At 36.9% G+C, this 26060-nt stretch overlaps 2 protein-coding genes across 2 annotated transcripts; one reads left to right on the top strand and one right to left on the bottom strand.

Annotated features, from left to right (window-relative positions):
* Nucleotides 1-60: 60 nt before the first annotated feature.
* Nucleotides 61-14410, top strand: tomm34 (translocase of outer mitochondrial membrane 34). Its single transcript, XM_065279582.2, has 8 exons — nucleotides 61-499; nucleotides 586-725; nucleotides 3585-3684; nucleotides 3760-3912; nucleotides 3997-4154; nucleotides 4845-4992; nucleotides 7109-7235; nucleotides 9739-14410. The coding sequence occupies exons 2-8, from the start codon at nucleotides 593-595 to the stop codon at nucleotides 9838-9840; spliced, it is 921 nt and encodes a 306-aa protein (XP_065135654.2). The 5' UTR covers nucleotides 61-499; nucleotides 586-592; the 3' UTR covers nucleotides 9841-14410.
* On the bottom strand, nucleotides 12985-25612 carry ywhaba (tyrosine 3-monooxygenase/tryptophan 5-monooxygenase activation protein, beta polypeptide a). Its single transcript, XM_065279586.2, has 6 exons — nucleotides 25454-25612; nucleotides 19952-20252; nucleotides 18437-18560; nucleotides 18010-18173; nucleotides 16664-16759; nucleotides 12985-14690 (listed from the first exon to the last, which is right to left on the bottom strand). The coding sequence occupies exons 2-6, from the start codon at nucleotides 20243-20245 to the stop codon at nucleotides 14634-14636; spliced, it is 735 nt and encodes a 244-aa protein (XP_065135658.2). The 5' UTR covers nucleotides 20246-20252; nucleotides 25454-25612; the 3' UTR covers nucleotides 12985-14633.
* Between the last annotated feature and the right edge of the window lie 448 nt (nucleotides 25613-26060).

Genomic DNA, 26060 nt, shown 5'->3' on the forward strand with positions numbered 1-26060 from the left:
AATTAATAATCTAACATTTTCAGACGGAGTGTGTTAGCTACGCATTTGCATTTCATATCAATAAAAGATGAACTGCATTTAATAGCAAAATAAAGGAAGATCATCCATTATTTCTGTTATAGGTCCTGTAATTAAGATGATATAAAATGATTGATTAGGTTTCGGGAACATCTGGCAACCAAAGTCTTCGCTTCGCCTCATAGAGAGCAGATGATGGTTCGGGGTTGGGTTACAATCGTCCATCCTGATCTTCAAATAGCACCCCGCAGCTCTACACAGCCGCTTGTGCCGGAGAATTGAAACCGAAATTCAACACCAACCGTTCCTACAGCCGCTAAAACGTGGTTCGATTTCGGCCCGGTGTTTATTTGGAGACTCACGCGATCTTCTAGCGTTTTCTATAACTAACTACACTAGTTATCAGTTCAACCGGACGAAGTTGAACGCATTCGATTCAACTACTTTCCGGGTTCTTTAGTCGTTTGTTGTTACATTACCGGTAAGTCGATGTAACATTGTAACAATTTTGTAATATATATCTAATGTAACCGATGTAAAGTTTGACACGTGTGTGTGTTGTTACAGTATCATCATGCCTCATAAGCGGCGATCGCAGTCGTGGACGGAGCTGAAACAAGCCGGTAACGAGCGTTTCAAAGCCGGTCAGTATGGAGAAGCTGCGTCTCTTTATACCCAATCCATCGAGCTGCTGGAGAAGAAGTCCGGTAAGAGAGCTCAAATATAGAGTTTGTTTACCAAAACAACTTTGACTTGGTGTAGTGAAGTGTAGTTATTGTTATACAGTAAAACATGGTTTGATCATAATCATAAAATGGCAGATCGTGATATGTCCTTACTGGAAAATCCAGCTAAGACCAGCATAAGCTGGTGAGATGGTTTTATCTGGTCTCCCAGCTTGGTTTTAGCTGGTATTGCTAGTGCAGCAAGCTGGTCTAGCTGTGTTTTGGTCACTTTTTAAGATGGTCTATCTGTGTTTTGGTCACTTTTTAAGATGGTCTAACTGGACATAGCTTTTCAGGCTGGGAGGGCCAGCTTAGACCAGCTACTGCCACCTTAAACCAGCTAAAACCAGCTACTATCTTATGCTGGTCTTTGCTGGATTTTTCAGTAGGGGTATTTACTCTTTAAAAACCATGGTTTTACTACAGGTAAAAAACAAGGTTTCTGTAGTAAAATTGGGAACATGGTTTGATCATAATCATAAAATGATCATAAAATGGCAGATCGTGAAATGTCCTTACTGAAAAATCCAGCTAAGACCAGCATAAGCTGGTGAGCTGGTTTTATCTGGTCTCTCGGCTTGGTTTTAGCTGGTATTGCTAGTGTAGCAAGCTGGTCTAGCTGTGTTTTGGTCACTTTTTAAGATGGTCTAACTGGACATAGCTTTTCAGGCTGGGAGGGCCAGCTTAGACCAGCTATTGCCACCTTAAACCAGCTACTATATTATGCTGGATTTTTTCAGTAGGGGTATTTACTCTTTAAAAAGCACTTAACCAAATTAACCATGGTTTTACTACAGGTAAAAAAACAAGGTTACTGTAGTAAAATTGGGAACATGGTTTGATCACAATCATAAAATGATCATAAAATGGCAGATTGTGAAATTTCCTTACTGGAAAATCCAGCTAAGACCAGCATTAGATGGTGAGCTGGTTTTATCTGGTCTCCCAGCTTGGTTTTAGCTGGTATTGAGGGTGTAGCAAGCTGGTCTAGCTGTGTTTTTGTCACTTTTTAAGATGGTCTAACTGGACATTGCTTTTCAGGCTGGGAGGGCCAGCTCAGACCAGCTACTGCCACCTTAAACCAGCTACTATCTTATGCTGGTCTTTGCTGGATTATTCAGTAGGGGTATTAACTCTTTAATAAGCACTTAACCAAATTAACCATGGTTTTACTACAGGTAAAAAAACAAGGTTTCTGTAGTAAAATTGGGAACATGGTTTGATCATAATCATAAAATTATCATAAAATGGCAGATCGTGAAATGTCCTTACTTGAAAATCCAGCTAAGACCAGCATAAGCTGGTGAGCTGGTTTTATCTGGTCTCTCGGCTTGGTTTTAGCTGGTATTGCTAGTGTAGCAAGCTGGTCTAGCTGTGTTTTGGTCACTTTTTAAGATGGTCTAACTAGACATAGCTTTTCAGGCTGGGAGGACCAGTTTAAACCACCTACCAGCTTATACTGGTCTTAGCTGGATTTTTCAGAAGGGGATAGTAATCAATACACCATCAAAAAAACCATGGTTACTACACTTTTACCACAAAAAACACGGTTCATATAAACATTAAGTTAATGGTGCGGTTTCCCGGACAGAGATTAGACTAGTCCTAGACTAAAATAAATGTAAGAGCGGTCCAAACTGAAAACAACTTGCACTGACATATCTTAAAATACATCAGTGCCCTTTGTTTTGCCTCAAAAAGCACACAAGTAATGTTTTTAGTAAGGCATGTTTGTTAAATCAAGTTATATTTCCTAATTAAACTAAGGCCTAGTCCTGGTTTATAAGATAATCTCTGTCCGGGAAACCACCCCAAAATGGTTTTATAGTAGTAACAACTGTAGTTACTGTATTTTAGTGGAAACAGTGGTTAATATTGTGTTCTTGTACCTCAGTTGGTAGAGCATTGCATTACCCATACGGAAATAAACCATGGTTTAACTATGGCATTTGTGGTAAAACCATTGTAATCACATATTTATAGTGCCTTCACCATAGAAACCACCATGATGATTGTAGAAACTATAAAAATACAAATGGTAATCAATCCACTAAAAAGCATAGTTACTATTTTACTATAATAACCATCGTTACATTTTTGTAAAGGTAGCAGTGCAACGATCATGGGTTCAAACTAGGGCTGCACAATTAATCGAAACACTAAACAGGATTACGATTACGGGTGAAACTATTACAAAATCGGCAAAAGCATCAATTACAGCCGTCCATTTGTGCCCATTTCTGTGTGTTTCGGCAGTGTGTTTGGGCACCGAATAAAATTTTAAGTTGACGTGTCCTTAAGCCATTTCGTTTTGTATTTTAATAACAACATAACTCCCATAATTATTTGTGATTTACATTATATTATTTAGTTTTGGATGTTTTGCCGTGGAGCTGCTTCATCGAAAGTTATAAAACATTTCAAAACTATTACATTTGCAATAATAACTGCAATTACAATATTAATGTGAATAATCATCAATCATGATTTTTGTCATAACCGTGCAGCCCTAGTCTGAACCCTAAAGAACATATATAGACGGTTTCAGCAGAAAAAAACATGATTGCCGTCTCCCCTCGTCTTTAAGAAACTAAAACATTTGTTATTTTTGAAGAGGTATTTGTCCCAGAGTTCAGTTTAGCCACTAGCCAGAGCATTGAACACACATTCAGACGCGTAACCGCAACAATGTACGTGCGTCCGATGAAACAGTCTATACTGCTTGTAATGCACTGTTAATCGCTTAGATAAAAAACATCTGTTGTATGGTCCGGAGGATAATAAAGTCGAATTATAAATGACTTGTACACTAAAAGCTCAGTGTATTTGTTCTGTTCCCAGGTCAGAAGAACAAGGAGGATCTGAGTATTTTGTATTCAAATAGGGCAGCCAGTTACCTGAAAGACGGAAAGTGTAATGAATGCATCAAAGATTGTTCGACGTAAGTTCAACAATATAAAATAAGGCAAAACTGTACAATTGGATCAGATGTATGATTGATGTGCACCTTTTTCAGGTCACTTGATTTGGTTCCTTTCGGATTTAAAGCTCTGCTTCGCCGGGCATCTGCGTACGAAGCCATGGAGAGATACCGGCTGGCTTATGTGGATTACAAAACTGTTTTACAGATAGACTGGAACATACCAGCCGCTCACGATGGAGTCAACAGGTTGTTTACCGTTTCTATGTAATTTATGTAAACTTTTACATTACAACAACAGTATAATGAGACAAGCTGTTTATTTCTCATTAGAATGACCAAGGCTTTGACGGATATAGACGGACCATCTTGGCGAGAAAAGCTTCCTCCCATCCCCACCGTTCCAATGTCAGTTAAAGAAAGTCTGGCACAGGCCGCAAGCTCCGCCCCCACCGCACAACAGAACGGTCTGAATGAAAACAAGAAGAAAGGTAAAGGGCGATGTCTTGTATTAAAGGCAGGGTGCATGATCTCTGAAAGCCAATGTTGACATTTAAAATCACCTAAACAAACACACCCCTACCCCAATAGATTCAGGACCATCTTTTGATAGACCCGCCCCACACATATGCAACCCAAGCAATGATGTTGTTTAGTAGACACGCCCCTTACTGCTGATTGGCTACAAGTGTGATTTGGTAGTCGGCTCGACTCCCTTTACCAAAGCGTTCTTCAGAAATCATGCACTCCGCCTTTAACATTTATTCTTCGATTACAAAGTGTGAGTTTTATTGATGTGAAGCATTCTCTTTTCAAACTATTGGGATTATTTCTGGAGCACAGCACAGACTCTCAGACCTCAATATTAACATTGATATTAAACCGGTGCTTTTATTCAAATCAACTTACAAATGAAGAACATTGCTGGAAATTTGTCATGGTACCGTAATGACAGTTTTTTTTTTTTTTTTTTTAAGAAGAACAAAGCAGAAGTTAGAAATAGTTTAAATATTAATTGAATAAATGTGACCCTGGACAACAAAAAAAGTTAAAATACCCCGATATTGAAATTCATATTGATCATGCTAAAGTGCTGAACGCAGGTTACAATTATGCATCCGTGTCAGGTCAGTTTGTTGTATTATAAAGGTTAATATGTGATACGCTGTTGTATTTTTAAGTTCCAGGACCTGAAGCTGTTAAAAAAGCCAAAGTTTTAAAGGAGGAAGGCAATGCACTGGTGAAGAAAGGAGAGCACAAGAGAGCGATGGAGAAATACACACAGTCTATAAGTCAGGACCCAACAGAAGTCACAACCTACACAAACAGGTGAACAACACAACAGACAGACACAAAGGATATCTGGAAACATGTCAGCCTGTCTGTGAAATCTAGGTTAAAGTCTTAAAGGGACATTCCACTTTTTTGGAAATAAGCTCATTTTCCAGCTCCCCTAGAGTTAAACATTTGATTTTTACTTTTTTGGAATCCATTCAGCTGATCTCTGGGTCTGGCGCCACCAGTTTTAGCATAGCTTAGCATAATCCATTGAATCTGATTAGACCATTAGCATCGCACAAAAAAATAACCAAAGAGTTTTGATATTTTTCCGATTTAAAACTTGACTCTTCTGTAGTTACATCGTGTACTAAGACCGACAGAAAATTAAAAGCTGTGATTTTCAAGGCAGGTATGCTAGGAACTATACTCTCATTCTGGCGTAATAATCAATGACTTTGCTGATGTAACATGGCTGCAGCAGACGCAGTGATATTACGCCCTGCCCGAAAATAGTCCCCTGCCATTGAAAGTAACCAAGGGGACTATTTTGGGCATTGCGTAATATTACTACGCCTGCTGCAGCCATGTTACATCAGCAAAGTCCTTGATTATTACGCCAGTTTCAGAGTATAGAAAATCGCAGCTTTTAATTTTCCGTCGGTCTTAGTACACGATGTAACTACAGAAGATTCAAGTTTTAAATAGGAAAAATATCGAAACACTTTGGTTATTTTTTAGCGCGATGCTACTGGTCTAATCCAGGGGTCTTCAACGTTTTTTGGGTCGGGGACCCCTTAGATGAGAGAGGCATGGAGCAGGGACCCCCTAATACTAAATGTTTAAAACAGAGATATTTATGTAAGCAGTAAGGTACGAGAGGCTGCCTTTTCGTATTAGGCACAACGCAAAGTGAAGTAAAGTACAACTGATGACCAATCAGAATCAAGGACTGGAACTGTTTTATATGTTTAATAGAAACAAACCATATTGTCACACAACCATTCTATATTAACATGCATAATTTTTTTGTTAAAGTAGATTTAGTTTTTATATTAATATAATAATAATAATAAAATAATATTATTTTAAGGTATTTGCAGTGTAATATATTTTCATTTAACTGTGAATTGAAAAAGGGCTTTCAGTTTATAAAGAAGACTGATCATGGTGAATGGCACAAAGACTCTATATTCTGGTGGGGATAGAGGTTGTGCTACTTTATAATTTTGAGGTCTGTTGCCTTGCTCGTGTATCATCATTGTCACGAGTTTGAGTAACGCAGGTTTATTTTCTGCATATCAGACTCGGGAGAACAACATGCAACGAGTCCGAGCGCATCTCTTTGGGGAAACTTTTTGAGAGGCGGATTTCAACCTGACAATGAATCTTGCACAAAGCACCATCACGGCGCGCGTTTCATTCATTTTTAAAATCGAGCGATAGTTTTGTCACAGTTTAAAATGCAGACGCGATGTAGTGTAATTTGCCTGTTGAATTAGCGCTTTAAATCTGAACCGCGTGAAACAGCCGTCCAAGTTCAGTAATATAGATGAGACAACATGTCGCACTGATTCTAAAATGACATTCTGAAAGAAAGACACACATAAGATTTACCTGTTTTATGATGACTTTTCTGTCGCTACTGCTGCTTCCTGAGTGGACATCTATAATCTTTAGATATTTTATTTTGGTCCGCTGGCTAAACTGAACGCGCGCCTTCAAACCTATGCGACCACGCACGTGCACAACTTAAAGGGGACATGTTACGTTTTGTCCATATATTTTACGTTTTAAGCAAAAAATAACTTGTCGTTAAACATCATTTGGCGGACCCCCTGCAGTTCCGTCACGGACCCCCTGGGGGCCGCGGACCCCCGGTTGAAGACCCATGGTCTAATCAGATTCAATGGATTATGCTAAACTATGCTAAAAGTGGTACCGCCAGACCCGGAGATCAGTTGAATGGATTCCAAAAAAGTAAAAATCAACATTTAAAAATCATTTATCCAGTTTTCATAACTATGCAGTTTACAAGATCAAGATGCAATTTTCATGATGCAAATTTTTAAGCTTTCATATTCTTTTGTATCATACTGTGTATGTGACATTAATCTTGCTCTCTTAACTATCACATGAACTGTATCTGTATATGCTTTGCTTGTAGGGCTCTCTGCTATCTGTCTTTAAAGATGTTTAAAGAAGCAATAAGTGATTGTGATGAGGCTCTTCAGTTGGATTCCTCCAACATCAAGGCATTTTACCGGCGTGCACAGGCATACAAGGAGCTTAAAGTAAGTCAATTATTTTGAATTTTCCATTTGAACATCGTTCATATGAACAATTTTCTTAAAGCTCCCTCTCTTTCTGTGATTTTGAAGCTTTGATTATGTTTACTGTGCGCATTATAACATGTGTTCATGTTTCATGTTTAAAAAAAGCTGTATTTTTCACACAATTTATTCATCTGTATAGCACGGTTTTCACTGCCCTCAAAACAGCTGATGTCTTCCTTGATCTATGAAGTCCCTCCTTCAGAAATACGTATCGAGTTCTGATTGTGTAGTTTGTTTAGTGTGTTGTGATTCGATAGCAGCTTAGCTTAGCTTAGAAGAGCCGTTTGAGCCACAGCTGGTGACTGACGTATTCCTGTGGGTTGAGTTTAGTAAAAAAAAAAAAAACGTTTTACTGACGTCATTAAAGCAGGAAATAGAGGGCTGTAGTCCAAACCGGCCGTTCGCTGTAGGCTTTGAAAAAGGAATTCTATTAAAGAAAATATATCGCCTGGGAGTGAACTTTGAGCTTTATCATTTTACAGGTATTATTTACGCTATTATAGCAACATTACTAACTAGGGTTTAAAAAATGGTATCAGGAAGAACGTGACCTTTAATAGTTAAAGTGGCAATCTGTAACATTTTTAACATAACAAAATCAGTTATTGAATATGTGGAAATAAAATCTGTATCTCCTTACCTTGCCCCAATTCACAATGGTAAGCTTAAAATAATAATGAGTTATAATTTAAAGCTTTCTGGTTGATTTTCCCAGGAAAAATAAATGAAAAAACATCATTCGTGTTTGCATGATGACGTCACGTCCTTATAAAAACAAAGAAGAGGAGCCGGCAGCTTCATCGCATGTGCTCCGGATGGGAGTGTGTAGCTTGTTTTGAAAACAGTTGTTTAAACGTATTATCTAGATAAGTTTCAAAAGATGATCATCTGGGCAACGTCATGTAATTATGTCAGTTTATTACTTATTTAGGGAATCATCTGTAAAAACATAAGTTAATATCAGCCAGGGTTTAAAACATCTGAAGCGATTAAATATAGGAGCAGAGACGGGTTCCTCTGAACCGGTAAGGCATCTGTTGTAACTAGAGCCCGACTGATTTATCGCTTTGCCGATTTTATCGGCCGATATGAGCCTGTCGCAGATATATCTGTATCGGCGTATAAGCCGCAGATATGAACGTTCCTTACAGAAGACATTAAATGTTTTTGAAAGATGTAAGTACTTGTTTGTCCAGCAGAGTGCGCCCTACTGGTTGCTAATGGTGTCGCAGGTCACTCACTGTAGTGACACCAGCCAACCCCCTTCACTTCAGTCAGTCTCTCAGTTCAGGTGGAGGCAGTCACCCGGTTTCTTCACAACATTTTACACCTGGTATTAAGACGCGCTTTGGTCGATTGGTTTATAAGTGGGCGAGAAAGACACATTCCGGTTTACATTTGGTGTTTTTAATCCGTCTCTTTTGTCCACTTGCGAATTGTTTAAAACGCAAGCGGAAGAAATGACGCGAGGCGGAGAAAGGACGCGCTTTAACTGCCGCGCAGTCTGTGGGAGTATAGCTGCTTGTGTTGTTACTGAACATGCTCATTTCAAAGCAATTGATTAAATAAGCTCGCGCAACTTTACACCCTCGTTAAATTAAAGAGGCGGAGAGCAGACCTTTAGTTTTATAAAAGTTTAAAGTCCCGGCAGAACACTGTGGGTTCGTGTTATAAAAACGTTATGCAGTACATTAAACATTAGCCTACATCAGTATGTTGTCAGCAAGTCAAGCATTGTCGTCTTAACGGTAAGATTCTAATTAATTTGTGAAGTACATAACTTATTGTAAAGCTAATAAACAATGACTTTATAAGTTTCCATTTTCAAAATAAGCCCAATATAACATTATTCTCGTCAAAACTGACAATCATTTAAGTTATGTGTATTTTGTTTTGTTTGTGTTTTAAAGTTATTTATAATTAGTCAAGTTTACTGTTTTGTGCACTTATATCAGAATCATTTTGGATAATAAAGTTTATTGTTAACTTGTAAAACACACCTGCCTATATTACATATCTTTGTCACGTTATTTTAAGTGTTTGATCACCACATTTGTGAGTGATCATTGCAAAAAAAGTATTTATATATAGTATATTCTGTTAATGTATATAGTGTATTATATGTACAGTAGCCTGCTGTAGTATAATATACTGTAGTATATGTGTACTGTACTATAATATACACATAAAGAATATCGGCCGATATATCGTTATCGGTGTTTTTTTTACTACCTAATATCTGTATCGGCATCGGCCCTAAAAAATGCATATCGGTCGGGCTCTAGTTGTAACACTTGCGTTGTCATTTAGTCAGAACAAACGCGTATATTACTTCACTTTAGTGTTTCCCACAGGCTTAGTGGCACATCTGCCGGATGGATAAGTGAAAATAGATAACTTAAATAGGTTTAGATCTGTCGTTTATGCACTGCACCTTTAATTCTTGTATTTTTTATTTTAGAACAAGAAATCCTGTCTTGAAGATCTCAATAGCTTGCTCAAAATTGAACCGGGCAACGCGGCTGCACAAAAGCTACTACAGGAGGTGCAGAAGATGAAATAACCACCTCACTTGTTTACCATAGTTCCTCTGGACATTTAACTTTTCAATCCAGTTTATTTGCCTCTCAAAACATTTACAGCTGATAAACACTGACACAAATAATTTGTGAAACAGGGTATCATTTGGTTACGATATAGATTTTAAAATAACACTTCTTAGGATTTAGTCCACATCATGTGTTCATTTGGTCAAGTTTGTTCTAGTTTTGTTGAATTGTCCATTAGTTAAAATGTAGCTGGTTTTTATTTTTAGGATCTAATATACCTCAATGGCTTAAGATATTCTGAATCTTGATAACATTTTATTTCCACTTCATGTTGATAATAATGTAATTATTCTCTTTAATTTATCTTTCAGCACTGATAAACAATATAATCTTACATTACCTTACATGAAACACTTAACAATATCCTAGGGCTATGCTTTTATTCCGGCACATTTTTTGTTGACTTGTTTGTGTGTTTTGTTCAAAGAAAGTGTTCAGCAGAGGTGTGTGCAGGTGCTTTACAATCTAGTCAATATTCTGGTAGGTTTATTACTGTAAAACCAATGAATGTTAATGTAAATTTGTAAAAACCTAACACCTGTATTTATTACTGTTTATGCGGACAGTATTTCATATGCTGATTTGTCAATGGGTCTTCTCTGTTTTACATGGAGAGGATGCAATGTGTGTGTTTAATAAAGAACAATTTTGGGAATATTATTTGATGTTCAGCAGTGAATCTGCTGTTGTAGGACAAACGTTCGGTAATGTTAGCGATGCAATTACTATAGTTTGCTTGCTTCATAAAAAACAGCATTGCAGCGATACAAATGTTGGTAACACTTTACAATAAGGTTGTATTTGTTAACAATTAGTTAACTTACTTGTACTTGAACAATACTTCTAGACTTTATTGGACCTCAACAGTTTACAGTTTCTATGCAGCTTTAAACAATCCCAACCGGGGCATAAGGGTCTTATGTAGTGAACTTCTCGTCTTTCACTAGCCGTGTGACGCGTGTGTACTTATTTTTCTTTCTTATTTTACTAGATAAGACCCTTATACCTTGGTTGGGATCGTTAGAGCCATTTGAAGCTGGGTTGAAATGGCAATTTTAAACTCCAATAAAGTATTAAATTAAGAAAAATTCAGTTATGTTTTCCTAAAAAAAAAAAAAAAAAAAACACTTCACTACTAAACATAAGAAGATAAGTACAGTAGGTAAATTATTGGGATTTTTCATGAAAGTGGGGTATTCCTTTAATCTTAGTTCATGTTAATTTCTGCATTTACTAATACATTGTAACGGTTTACATTAGTTAATGCACCATGAACTAACATGAATAGCTAATATTTCACATTAACAAGAATTAACACAAACTGATTTGTTAATGCATTTACTAATGTTAATGTTAGTGCTACCAAAATGTTTTTTTCTGGCATCTCTGCACAGTATTGAATTACTGGGTTAACTGTAAAAATAATAATAATAATGTTGCATAACATTATTAATAAGACTTTTATATCATCCAAGAGTCATGTTAAGTTGTTTAATTCCGGTGGCTACACCTTGCAGAATTTGTAATCAGTATCTTACTCCATTAACCTTCATTCATGCATTTCTATAACAGAATTAATGTATATGCATAAAAACAGGTATTGAGTAATGATTGACATGCCACGGATGTGCTTTGATTTAAACCTAGACTATTTGAAGAGTTTGGTTCCAAAACGAGAACCAAATTTTTCAAAAATCTTGTTTTTTTATTGTGCATTCCAATTAATATTAATCAAACTGCAGTTGGTTTGTTTCGATTAAAGCCTTAATAACTTTATATACAGGTGCTGGTCATATAATTAGAATATCATTAAAAAGTTGATCTATTTTACTAATTCCATTAAAAAAGTGAAACTTGTACATTATATTCATTCATTACACACGGACAATATATTTCTTTTAATTTTGATGATTATAACTAAGGAAAATCCCAAAATCAGTATCTCAGAAAATTAGAATATTACTTAAGACCAATACAAAGAAAGATACTTCTGACGCCGTCTGTTGTTCAAGAGTGGCTTGACGCAAGGAATGCGACAGCTAAACCCATGTCTGTGCATAGTGGTTCTTGAAGCACTGACTCCAGCTGCAGTCCACTCCTTCTGAATCTCCCCCACATTTTGAATGGGTTTTGTTTCACAATCCTCTCTCCAGGGTGCAGTTATCCCTATTGCTTGTACACTTTTTTTCTACCACATCTTTTCCTTCCCTTCGCCTCTGTATTAATCTGTCTGGACACAGAGCTCTGTAAACAGCCAGCCTCTTTTGCAATGACCTTTTGTGTCTTGCCCTCCTTGTGTCAATGGTCATCTTTTGGACAACTGTCAAGTCAGCAGTCTTCCCCATGATTGTGTAGCCAAGAGAACTAGACTGAGATACCATTTAAATGCCTTTGCAGGGGTTTTGATTTAATTTGCTGATTAGAGTGTGGTATCAGGTGTCTTCAACATGTAACCTTTTTTAGTTGTAGGTATAATCATCAAAATTAAAAGAAATAAACATTTGAAATATATCTGTGTGTAATGAATGAATATAATATACAAGTTTAACTTTTTGAATAGAATTAGTGAAATAAATCAACTTTTTGATGATATTCTAATTTTGTGTGTGTGTGTGTTTTGACAAAAGTTATCTCGTTTGGGACCAAACTCTTAATTTAAGCTCTTGAAAGCTTAAGTGCATCCATCAAAAACTAATCAATAGTTATTAAACATCTTCCAAGGTGAAACGATGGGTTTTTGTAAAATAACATTTAGATTTAAACTACAGCAATTCGCACTAAGGTCAGGTGTAAGGCTACACCTCTGATCAAACATTACAAAAACTCATCACTTGACCTCAGAAGACATTAAATGACAGAATAAATTAGTTTTTGATTGATGGATGTGCTTTTTGGAGCTTTAAAAATGGGGCATCATTCATTGCCATTATAATCCAAGATAGTTTTGAATTTAACTCTGTGTTTGGCTAAAAGAAGAAAGTCATATACAAATAGGATGGCTTGAAGGCGAGTAAAATATGAGGTAATTTTCATTTCATTCCCCAGTCAGATTTGCACGGAATTTACACCACTGTGAAAAACAATACAGCGAAACTTGGAACTGATAAAACTTTTATTTCACTTTAAATTGTCTTTTACACTTTCCTGATTATAACATGTAAGGTGAAACTAGAACCGTTTTTAAAAGACATACACAAATCTAGTATTACGTCAATAACCAGGTTGTATTTTTTTTCTCGTTTTGTCATTTTTCCTTAAGCTAGTCTAAATTTTCACAACCACGTGCGCGCTAAGCAATGAAACCGTCACAGAAGCTAACTTTAGGCAGAATACTGGTCAGTAAAAACAAAGCAATCGGAGATACCAGATATACAGACAGGCTCGGCTCCACATTCACTACTGTATTTTTTGTTATCAAGCGTAGAATAACTGCCATTTGTTCAGCTAAGGGGAAAGATTTCGTCTTCAGTGCATGAACATTGTCTTTAGCGTCAGACAGATGAGCTCTACACCTATGTGGAATGTTATGGTGATGTGACAAGGTATTGTGACACTGAGTGAGTAGCTACCCCTAGAAATATTCTCGGTCCTTCAAAATCTTCACCGTACGACAATGTTTCGTATGAAATTTCGACTTACAATCATCCACTCGGCTTATATTCTCTACATCAGGACAAAAATTCCCCTATCCAAATTACTGACGTCAATCGAAAGGGAAAACCCGAGCATCGTCCTTGGAGACTTCCTATAGGGGAGTTTGTATGAAAAATAAGAAGAAGGAAAAAGGTGACGCGTGTTTCGTTACAAGCAGGTTTACAACATTAAGTTTTAAGACAAATTTATATTAACTTCTACAATTGTTTACAACTTTTACAATCTTTATTAAACTGAGGTGCGATTCTCGCGCAGAAAACTTCAGAACAAACCAGGAAAATCGTTTACTGATGTCAAACAGCACCTTTATGTCGACCGTCTTCGCAACGGCACATTAGGAAACTCTCCTGTTTGTTCACGAAAGATTTATAATCATAATGTTACATAGTGATGGAATGCTTCACTCGTACTTAAAACTGAATAGAAATGAAAAAGCAAACCTAGGGTCCCTTTAATTTCGCTGTTAGCCGTGTGCGCAAAACAAAACAACGCACGTGACAGCAGTAATTGTAATGCATGTAAGTCACAATACAGTGTCACAATACAGGCTGCTTTTATCCCTTCTGTATGAGACTGCAACAGAATTGTACTGCTACTCTTCTGATTTCCGTTACGCCGTCCAGGAGGAAAAACTAAACATCACAGTGTTTGTTAAATTAATGGATAGTTTAATAACCTTTGAATAAAACCAGCAATCGCCAGTACACTATTGGAGAGGAAAAGAGACGGGGACACTATAATGCATTATAATCTGTGATTATGAGAGAACATATACCTTTTAAAAATGTTAGAGGAGGGATTAGGAGGGGAAAAGAATAGAAAAACTTCGCTATTCAACCATAATTTCCTCTTTTTTTTAGGAGGGTTTCCCAACAAATACAGAACACATGTTTGAGACACAGTCAGCCTTTGAAAACCAAACGTCACCCTGTTTGGCCTCTATGAGGGGAACAAACTTGTAGATCATGTACAATTCATGCTGCTCGTCATACAGAAAGGTGGATAGAGGTGAGGTGGATGGAGCAGGGAATTATGGGCTGTATACGTGTAAGATAAAGAGTGTAGGTGGGTTTAACAGTGAAGTGCAACGCGTTTAGTTATCCCCCTCGCCGGCTTCGCCCTCGTCACCCTGGTTTTCTGATGTCCACAGCTGCAGGAAAGAAAAACGCATTTTTTAATTCAGCAGTGATCAGCCTAAAGTGAATAAGCTAGCTTGATTTACATATTCAGGGAATTCAAGTTACGGATGCTAAACAATTAATCATGATTAATCGTTAGCAGAATAAAAGTTTTTGTTTACGTTCACATATGTGTGTAAACTGTGTATAATAAATATGTATGTATATATATTAGGGGTGGCACGGTTCACAAAACCCTCGGTTCGGTTCGTATCACGGTTCTATGGTCACGGTTCTCGGTTCAGTACGGTTCTTGTTGTTATTTTTTCTTTAAATTTTTAACACTTCAGAAATGTATTATCTTATTAATGTATTAGTTATCCATAATTTAGGATACAGTATTAAAAAAAAGTTATATCATGTAATCATGCACAAACTGAATTTGATTATTGGGACCATCCCTGAGGAAAGCCAGATGAGATTTTGATACAGCAAGAGGGAAGACATTGATGATTTCAACATGCTTTTAATTTATTTGGCAAAAAAGAGAATGTGTATTGCCATCTACATGAACTTTATGAGCATTTTTAGCACACATAGATAACTTGCATTTATTAAAATGCCAACTTCAGTGTAGCTCTTAGATTTATCACTGAGAGGCTGCTTTAATACTGCAGAGAGTATATGTGGACGAGAGAGAAACATAACCTTTGCACCTGTAATATTAAAATCTCTTTAAGTCTCTTTTGTCCACTTTTGACCACTTCTGTCCTGATTACTTTGAGGGGCAATTTCTGAAATAAGATCGCGCAACTTTCACACGCTAGCAAAATGAAACTACGCGGAAATCAGCCGCTTTAATTTTATCAATGAAAGGCTAAAAATAGCGCTAAAGACGTAAAACAGTACCTCAGATTAGATAATTGGTCGGAGAGAAGGCGATCTCCTGCGGCTGTTTGAGCACATTCAACCCATAGACTGCAGTTCAATCTATTGTTTTATTTCCGCTGTCATCATAGGTAACATGAAATAAAAATATGTTTCCACACACCAAACTTATACGACGCTGACGCATCCTCCAACTGCGGGCAGACTTCCTTTTCTCTCCCACTTGCCATTTCTACACGTAACATAACCTGCAGTACTTATACTCGAAACCAGTCACCTCTTCTTTCGCGCGAAAGGGAAACACGCTATCTGAGGTCACATACAGGGCATGAGACTACATTGCGCATGCCATGAACCGTTGAACCGTGCGGTACACACGCGCTCCGGACCGAGACAAGCGAACCGAACGGTTCGGATTTTTTTCATGGACCGTGCCACCCCTAATATATATATATAAATATGAACACATTCATGTATAATTTTAAGAAAAAAATGTATATATATTAAGTATTTATATATAATATAAATTATACATAAATATACAAATGTATATACACATGTAAACATTTCTAAAACATATACATGCACGTGTGTACATTTATTTATACAAAGTTATTATACACAGTTCACACACATATATGATGTAAACAAAAACTTTTATTCTGCTAACGATTAATCGCGATTAATCGTTAAGCATCCCTAATTCAAGTAAACCAATGTGCCAAATCTACAGATTAGCTTCAACTTGTGACTTTTATATCACTATGTGGGATTTCCCGGACAGGGTTTAGATTAATCCTTAAGGCTTTAGTTATATTGGGACATTTAAGTAGTTTTTACACACAAAAACAATAATGTGTGCATCTTGAGACAAAACAGTGGCATTGATATAAGTCCATACAAGGTGTTTTTGAATGAAGGCAGCTAAAGCATGCATTAAAGTCATGGACTAGGATAAAGATGCTATATAGGGACAGGACTTATTTCAATTATTTAAACTGCTAGAGTTCCTTATTTACCACCCAAAGCTCTTTTTTTCTTGCATTTGGGGCTTGGCAGATATTTAAAAGGTAATGTACGATACACGTTTAGATAAAAAAATGTCATTGGTACTTACAGTGAGGTTGTCCCTTAGTAACTGCATGATCAGAGTGCTGTCTTTGTAAGAGTCCTCGTTCAAAGTGTCCAGCTCAGCAATCGCCTCATCGAAAGCCTAAAATCAATGTAAACATGAAGATCAGATCATTCATATGTCTGTACAAACCCAAAGACACTTCGAACATTAAATTAGTGTTCGGTTGCACCATCTGTAATGCATTTTTAAAAGATTCACATTAGGATGCATACACTGAGATGGTTACCAACTAGGGCTACGTAACGATTAATCGTTGCTAATCTTTTGCAGAATAAAAGTTTTGTACTGTATATAATAATTATGCATCTATAAACAATATTATAACAAATATTTAAGTATTAAGTATTTATATATAATATAAATTATATATAAATATAAAAATGTATATACACAGGTACATATTTAAGGGTCAGTGGCAAAAACGGTTTGGCAAGATGAGAATTCAAAAAAAACTTATTTAGGTTTATTTATGTTAATTATATGCAATAAAAAATTACATTTGCAATTTTTTTATGAAAGTTAAGACTGAATGGACCTGAAAATGTCAAATGGTGTAACCTCCAATTGTGTCAAAGAATGGGATATATTAAATATTTTATCCACCTTGATTGCAGGTAAGCGTAATCATCAAAAAAGTCATTTTAAAATATTATTTTATTAGTTATTTGAAAATGTAAATTTTTATGCGTTTTTGTAATATTTTCCCTGACATATGCTGAAAACTGCTCTGTTTTCTAAATAATCTTTGACAAATGATGTAAAAATGTATGTAAAAAAATCGTATTACACTAAACTAGATGATATTTTATTCCACATTTTTTATCAATACATTCATATTTTCATTTAAAAAAATATTAGTTACACCAACTGACACAAACTGGTTACACAACATTGACATTTTTGCAATTATCCCCCAAATATTCTTTCAAAATTCGACATTTTACACTTGGTTCTCAAAAAAAAGAGAATGAATGCAAGTAATCTGCAAATTTATTTTGAAATTTTAACCCTTTTACATTTAATTGAACCATACGGACACAAAATAATTAACGTCAAGTCATTGACCCTTAAATCTATTCATGCATGTATGTGTATTTATATATACATAATTATTTTACACAGTACACACACATATATTGTAAACAAAAACTTTTATTCTGCATAAATATTTAAATATATTCATATGTGTGTGTATTTATATATGCATAATTATTATACACAGTACACACACATACGATTAGTTGCGATTAATCATTATGCAGCCCTATAACCAACCCCCCCCCCCCAAAAACAAAACAAGGTGTAGATGAATGGCTTAATTTTCTCACCGTCTTTGCCAAACTGCAGGCCTGCTCTGGGGTGTTGAGGATTTCATAATAGAAGACGGAGAAGTTGAGAGCTAGACCCAGCCTGATGGGGTGTGTGGGCTGCATTTCCTTCTTGCTGATCTCAAACGCGTCCTGGTAAGCTTTCTGAGAGTTTTCAACTGTGGCTGTGATTGGGCCAAATCAAATCGAATTCATAAGTGGACCTTCACAGTTACCAATGTGTAATATTTTCAATACTTGACTGCAAAGTAAACAAATATTTAACTAAGCAGTCATGCAGGCACAACGCTGTAGGTGGTTGCTACAGTTGATTTGCCATCATTAGGTAGGAACCTTCTAAGCAAATGTTTTAAAAAGGCGGTCCAAATACAAATACTTAACGCTTACTGCTTGAATATCCTAGACATCTATAAGTAAATATGCTCACTTTTCTTGGCGTCTCCGGATGCCACCTCGGACAGGTATCTGTAGTAATCTCCCTTCATTTTCAGGTAGAAAACTTTGCTCTCTGGCTGGCTAGCATTGGGAATGAGGTACTTCTCCAAGAGACCCTAAAACAGCAGAGGGCATCTGGCATTAAGCTTTGAACATTTACATAAAAAATATTTAAGCTTGAAAATCTAATGCACCCCTTCAGACATTTTCATACAAGTGGCTTACATTTGAATACAACAAGTTCATTAAATGACATTATGGGAGATAAAAGGAAAATCATGCCACACATTCCTTTCCATTGGTAACAAAGCTGTGTGGAAAAAATAAATAAATAAACCTACGCTAAATTTCAACTAGGGCTGGGCGATATGACCAAAAAAATTATCGAGAAAATGTTTTCCATATCAGTCGATATCGATAATTATCATGATAAATAACAAATCTTTACTCCTGTCAAATTTAAAGGCAGATTTTTGCTCCTGAATGAAAATTGTAAAAACCAGACAGTTAATAATGGTTTTAAACTACTTTTTATTCAGAACATGACAAATACAAAAACTAAAATCTTGTTTTAATGCATCTGTATTAAATGTAAATCTATTTGTTATGAAATCAACACATTTCTGACACAAAAGCAGCAGACTACTGTCCCTTTAAGACCCAAGACAGACTGCTTTAAGTTTCAATATACTGAGTAACAGCTGTTTATGTTCACTTAAACAAGAAAGAAAACTTAGTTCAGTGATCACGCGTGTGTTATACATATACGAGCTATACACGCTGATAAATGGATGTCAAGAGTGTCACGTTGCTGTGGGAGCGCACATACGCAAACACTTTATTCACTGCAGTGGTGGATCTGCTGCTTTTCCTCAGTTTCCTGAATTTGTGAATGTCCTATAAATATACTTTTAAAGCTGGGCGGACGTGTGCGTGCGCAAGGCGGACGCTGAATGAAAGTAAAGTATACTGCACGCACCTGTGTCTGCTGTGTTTGACGAACCCTGTTTGCGCGTCCAACATTACACACAAGAAAATGTTTCCGCGCATTTGGATTCCGTGATTCCGTCCGCGTTATCCGCATCGCGAAAATCATAGGTCTCTACTAATAAATGAATAACTTGCCTCATCTTCCACTCCTTCAAGTCTGACTGTCACTGTGATTGTAAACCAAGAGCGCGTGCCGCATCCGGAAGTGCTCGCGCAACATTACGCACAGTGCTTAAACATTATCGATCACTTATCGAACTGTCCTTATCGTTTTATCGAAAAAGTTTATATCGGTAAAATTATCGTTATCGAATTATCGCCCAGCCCTAATTTCAACCTACGCATCACACTGATACCTGAACCTAAACGCTGGAAGCTAATTTTTCCGCAATGTCAATTTAACGTAAAAAAAAAATTGGTTCAGGTAGTTTATTTCTAATAGTATTACCCAACTTGATCACCAAATATAAGACATTTATTAAAAAAAGGCCAAATAAAGACTGCTCATATGTCTCACCAGCACATCGTTGCAAATTTCCTGAAGCTCAGTCTCGATCTTCTCGCGGTATTCGCGCGCCATCTGCTGTTTCTTCTCATTACCCTCTGTTTTCTGCTCGATGCTGGAGATCACGCGCCAACTCGAACGGCGAGCGCCCACGACGTTCTTGTAGGCCACGGAGAGCAGGTTTCGTTCTTCGTTGGAAAGCTCGATACCGCCCTCTGTGACGGCCTTCATTGAAGCGGCCATGTCGTCATATCGCTCGGCCTGCTCCGCGAGCTTAGCCTTCTGCACGAGGTCGCTCTTGTCCATGATTCAACTGCATGGGAAAAGAGGATGGAGATGGATGAGTTGCTAGTGCGCTAGACAGTACTAAACATTTTATTAGTTAAATCCCTGGTGACAAATAATCCAAGTTGGTATCGTTTGGTGGGGTTAATATAAAGAGATCAACCTTTAATTGGTAGTATTATCAATTTTGGGTCTTACACAATTGTTGTTATACTGAAGGCGTTCACTAATGAGTACTCAAGTGTACTCAATGACTAACTTGTTCAAGTGTTTTCTCAAATGTGCTAGTTCAGGTGTCCTTCAGAGAGAGTCTGTGAGGAATCAATCCATTAAATTGCTGTGTAAGCGTTAAGATCAATAATGCCCCATTCAGGGGTATAACGCCATTTTATTCTTGGTAAACGGCACAGTGTGCCTCACTCAGATGTGCGAAATCAAAACAAACTTGATTTACTTTAGCACAAGTACCTTTTTGTAATGCAACATTATTTACTTTAAAACAGCAACATACTAATATTACATCATGAAAAAATAGCTTTATTTTATTACAAGAATAGTCACTAGTGTTAGTGAGATCATAATCACACATATTTCTAACAATAAAACATCATGTTAAAAGTAAAATGAAAACATTAAAAGAAGGAGAAAGAGTTTGGGCCTGTGTTTATTTTGATGATTCAATGCATGAATCTTTTTATGACAAAACAGGCTTATGACACTAACTTAAAAAGACGACAATTTTTATACTTCAATAAATATTCGTAAACTATAAAATAAAAAAAACACTTGGTTTAAAATATCTGCCTTTGGCACTGCAATGAGTTGCTAAATGGCTAAATCATCCAACCCGCATAACAATTATCTATCTTTTCCTCAAAACGCCATACCAGCTTCTAAGTCTATATTCATTGCCATAACAATTATCTAATGTGACCCCAAATCACAAAACCAGTGACAAGGTTTTTTTTTATTTGAGATGTATTAATAAATGAGTATGCAGAATAAATAAGCGTTTTGTGTATAGTTTGTTAGGAAAGTACAATATTTGGTCCAGGTATAATAAAATAAAAAAAATATTGAAAAAATAAAAATAGCCTTTATAGTTGTCCAAAGTTGTCCTCAGCAACTGCATTCAATCACAAAAATATAGTTTTGTTACATATTTAATCTAGAAAATTTACAAAATATCTTCATGGAACATCATCTTAAATTAATATCCTAAAATAATTATAAAAGAAAATTTTATAATTTTGACCCATACAAATGTATTTTTGGCTAGTGCTACAAATATACCCATGCTACTTAAGACTGGTGGTCCAGGGACACAAACGTTGATGCAAGAATATCATGTCAACTTTTAGTAAATGATGCAGTGATTTCTGGGGTGTCATACTAACCTTACAAAATTAACCATGTTTTTTGGTGTATTGATTACTAGTAGCAAAACCATGGTATTACTACAATAAACATGATTTAAATATGGTTTTTGAATCCATGGTCTTCAAAACCATGGCTATTTTGTGGTCACCATGGTTTTACTACAGTAATAATGTTTTTTAACTGTAGTAAAACCATGGTTAAAGGAACACTCCACTTTTTTGAAAATATGCTCAATTTTCAGCTCCCCTATAGTTAAATATCTGAGTTTTATCGTTTGGGAATTCATTCAGCCGATCTCCAGGTCTGGCGGTAGCTTAGCATAATCAATTGAATCTGATTAGAACATTAGCATCATGCTAAAAATGACCAAAGAGTTTCGATATTTTTCCTATTTAAAACTTGATTCCTCTGTAGGTACACTGGCCCTCATTTATCATTCTTGCGTAGAAACGGGCGTATATGTTGGCGTAAGATTATGCTTACACTCCTCTCACCGCCTGATTTATGAAACTGTGCGTACCGTTGATATTCAGGTGTACGCAATATCTGCCCTTCATAAATGCTGCGGCCGAAAACGAGCGTCATTAGAATAACAAGCCCATATAAATTCAAGTCTCCGCCTCCCCCACGCCCTCATTTTACGCCATTGACACACGAAAGACGGCAAAGAAGAGAATCCGGGGAAGTGAAAAGAAACAAAATTGTTTTATTTGGCAGTTTAAAGAGTGGGATTAAAGACACATTAATAATTGGATGACAATTTGTAATATTCTTATTATTATTTTTATTATTAATTGATATTTAGAAGAATAATTATTTATTCTTATTATTATTTACTGTTGCCTACATCTAAATTCTATGTCTGCTTAATGGTTCAGTTAATTTTTTTTATATAATATTTTAAAATGATGTAGTAACTTTTGTAGTGTGTTGTTCTGTATTTACATACAGTTGTTTGTTAGCTGTATCTTAGATCCAGTTTGATACGGAGCTCCGGATATAATTCAAATTAACAATTTGTTTCCAAGACATCCACATGTTTTAGCTAAGCTAATTCATAATTTGAAGTAATAATAATTGTAATAGTAATTACGAAATATTCTAAATATTATAATAATTAATTCCAAGGAACAAACTGTTGAATATTGGGAACAAATTCTAAATTTATGGCCATACTTTAGACTAAATAAGAAAAAGAAGTGTCCATAGCATAAAAAATTATTCGTGGCCATAATTTTGTCCGCATGTCATCATGATCGGATTTACGGCTCCATTCAACGCAAGCATTTTACCTTACCTCATCTGTATTTATTTATCATCGAATGGTACGTAACTAGCTTACCTTTTATTGCATTACCATGTTTTCGTAGCACATCCTTGTGCTTTCTTGCAATGTGCCGCTTCAGATTCCAGGAAGAATATTTACTAACTCTTTACAGTCTCTCCGCAGTCCCTTTAAATTTTTTCTTCCTGCTCAATCTTAACTTTGATTTTTACTTTACATTTATGTATAAGGCTTGAATTCCATAACTTATTGCTAGACGTTTTTACAGATTATCGAACTAGCAAATTATCAAAGGGCGTTCTGGGTTCAACGAGCGGTGCTGAGGGAGCGGAATTTTCGGAAAGGCGCTTTGATGGTAATATTACCGCACCGCTCAAAGCTCCGCTCCCACTAAGCTCCGTTCACATGCTCGCTCTGAAACATCAGGTAAAGCGCACAGGCTCTCAACTGAAGGAATACATATGCATACAAATCAAATGCTTTGGTAAAGTCTCAAAAATTAAACATTGAACATTGTTGCATAAAAAGAAACACTGAAGTTTATAATTACTATGTTTTTTACAGTGGGTCATAATATATCATATATTTTAGTTTTTCAGTACGTTTTGTGGTGTTAGGAAGTTTTTGCGCATTTCTGCACTAACTCAAAATGTGCGTACACCACCTCCTGAGCTGGCGTAGGATTTGAGCGTGCCGTACGCCAACGTCCATATTGATAAATCTCAAAGTCACCGTGGTTTTGGGTGTACGCAAGGTGTACGCTGGAAATTTGGTGTACGCACTTTTGATAAATGAGGGCCACTGTGTACTAAGTGCGACAGAAAATTACCAAACCATGGGAAGAGCAGGTGCAATGATATTACGCAATGCCCAAAAATAGTCCCCAGCATGAAATTTGTGTAGCTGGGGACTATTTTCGGAGAGCTGCGTAATATCATTTCGCCTTCTGCACCAATGGTACGGCCGCAAGTTATTGATTATTACGCAGGGATTGAGAGTACAGTGCCTAGCCATATCGGCCTAGAACTTTTAATTTTCCGTCGGTCTTAGTACACAATGTAACTACAAAAGAGTTTTAAATATTGAAACTCTTTGGTCTTTTTGAGCGCAATGCTGCTAATGGTCTAATCAGATTCAATGAATTATGCTAAGCTATGCTAAAAGTGGTACCGCCAGATCAGCTGAATGAATTCCAAAATTTTTAAACTCATATGTTTAACTCTAGGGGAGCTGGAAATTAAGCCTAATTTCAAGAAAAGTGCAGTGTTCCTTTAATTTACATAAGGGTAGATCTGAAATCATCTCAAAAGCAACTACTGTGAAAAAATAAGGTTACTCAACTTTGACATTACACCTGTCCAAAGTCTAAATTAAGCCCCTATGATGAAACCCCATATCACCCACCATGCTTTATCTTGATGAATGTAGTATCAGACCAATAATGTTTTGTACCAGACAGCTGCTCAATATCACATCTGCCCCCCTGCAATTGTGCAAGGTCACTAAATACCAATACAACGCGACTCTGGAAATCAGAATTCTTTGAGGGAATATCGGGAATGTCAACATTCTCAATACCGATATTCGCCAGACTGACAACGCCTAGGGCGTGACCCCTCCAGGCGATTCTTATCAAAGGCCGAATAATCTCAGGTAACGGTGTCAGTCCGGTATACACGACCCGTTCTGCTCCCGAGTACGAACCGCAGGTTTTGGTTAGTTAACTAACCATCTAACGCAACCGATGAGCCTTGAGGTAAAAAACAAACGTTTTGGTTTAAACTTCCTGTGGATGACAGACGACGACGTCGAATTATATTTATTTTAAAGGTGTGTCACGATAACAAGACACTAACGCCAGCATCAAGGCCCTTACGGTGCGTCCGATCTGACGAGAATTCACATAATAATCGTTATTGCTTTATACTTTGTTCACGTACATCGATTAATCTAACACATATAGACGTTGTAAAGATACATTATTATCCCGTTATATCGTTAAACATGGTTAATAACGCATTGCAGCATACTAGAAGCGCATCGCTAACACCGTTAGCATCCGATGCAACGCCCTCTCGCTCACATTCCGTTGTGGAATTAAATGTCTCGCGCTGATTATTCGCGCCGAAAGCGCGCATAACCGTTATTAGTGACAATAAAACAGACCTCTCGCCGCAAATCGCCTGCTTTGGTAGTCTAATGCATTTAATCGTTAACTAGTTAGCCTGTTAGCATTCACGACGACCGAATAGACGCGGGAGTTGCTGACCAATCCCTCCCGTGCGGACGAGATTCATTTAACGCTGCAGTACTTCGGTTACGCGCTCGTATGATAATCAAGCGGGAATCGCGCGCTACCTTCGAATATAATCGGGGTGAATAAGCAATAGTCGTTTTCTCATCCCCCACCTCGGCCTAAGTCCTTGTACCCAGCCCAAAACCACAATAGACACCTTCCGCCATAGACAATAATGAGGGGGGCTCACATGAGCGAGATCACAGCAAAATGCATCGAGAACGTTCACAATATCACATGAACGGCGTTCACGGGCGGTGTAACTCACATTTAAATATATTTCGAGTCCTGATTTGTTTCTCTTATCGATGGGAGTATCAAGCTGTCCTCCGTTTCGCTGCTCGGGGTATTCAGGGCAGTACCACTTCCGCTTGCGCTGACACTTCCGCTTCCTCTAAACTCCACCCCTCCCCCCCGCCAGTAGCCATGGTGACGGCTATCCGGGGTTTCCTACAGCGTTTTACACGGTCGATCACGTCACGAGGACCATGGAAACCAAGTCAGGCGTGACGTAGTTTGTCACTATAGCAACCGTTGCCAGGAGGCGCTAGACGATTGCCGAATGCGAAATGGCAGATTGAGAGCCTGTGGGTTGACTTGGGAGATTAACAATGTGTGTGGATAACAGGAAAAATATACACTGCTGATTTGTTTACTATGTTCTTACCAGGTTATTCAATTATTAATGACGCCTTCATCCTACTTCTTTCAAGTGTAGCAGTATTGTACAAGGCCTTGTTCATTTTTCGTTTGGGAGACACAATATGCTTTAAAATAGAATTAGTCTTTTACTTTTTACCGTGCTAACACATTTGCACAGCATCTTAGATAGATAAATAGAAAGAAATTATAGGGAAAGATCATAAAGATACCCT

This window comes from Paramisgurnus dabryanus, chromosome 7 (assembly GCF_030506205.2).
Source record: "Paramisgurnus dabryanus chromosome 7, PD_genome_1.1, whole genome shotgun sequence".
NCBI lineage: Eukaryota > Metazoa > Chordata > Actinopteri > Cypriniformes > Cobitidae > Paramisgurnus > Paramisgurnus dabryanus.

What these genes read in the sequence shown, in the direction of transcription:
- tomm34 (XM_065279582.2), top strand. Translation starts at nt 593, where the DNA reads ATGCCTCATAAGCGGCGATCGCAGTCGTGGACGGAGCTGAAACAAGCC. An exon ending in GCTGCTGGAGAAGAAGTCCG is followed by an intron (nt 726 to 3,584) that starts GTAAGAGAGCTC and finishes TTCTGTTCCCAG; the next exon opens with GTCAGAAGAACAAGGAGGAT. An exon ending in AGGCATACAAGGAGCTTAAA is followed by an intron (nt 7,236 to 9,738) that starts GTAAGTCAATTA and finishes TTTTTATTTTAG; the next exon opens with AACAAGAAATCCTGTCTTGA.
- ywhaba (XM_065279586.2), bottom strand. Translation starts at nt 20,245, where the DNA reads ATGGACAAGAGCGACCTCGTGCAGAAGGCTAAGCTCGCGGAGCAGGCC. An exon ending in ATCCGGAGACGCCAAGAAAA is followed by an intron (nt 18,174 to 18,436) that starts GTGAGCATATTT and finishes GCCCAATCACAG; the next exon opens with CCACAGTTGAAAACTCTCAG. An exon ending in TACTAAGGGACAACCTCACT is followed by an intron (nt 14,691 to 16,663) that starts GTAAGTACCAAT and finishes TCTTTCCTGCAG; the next exon opens with CTGTGGACATCAGAAAACCA.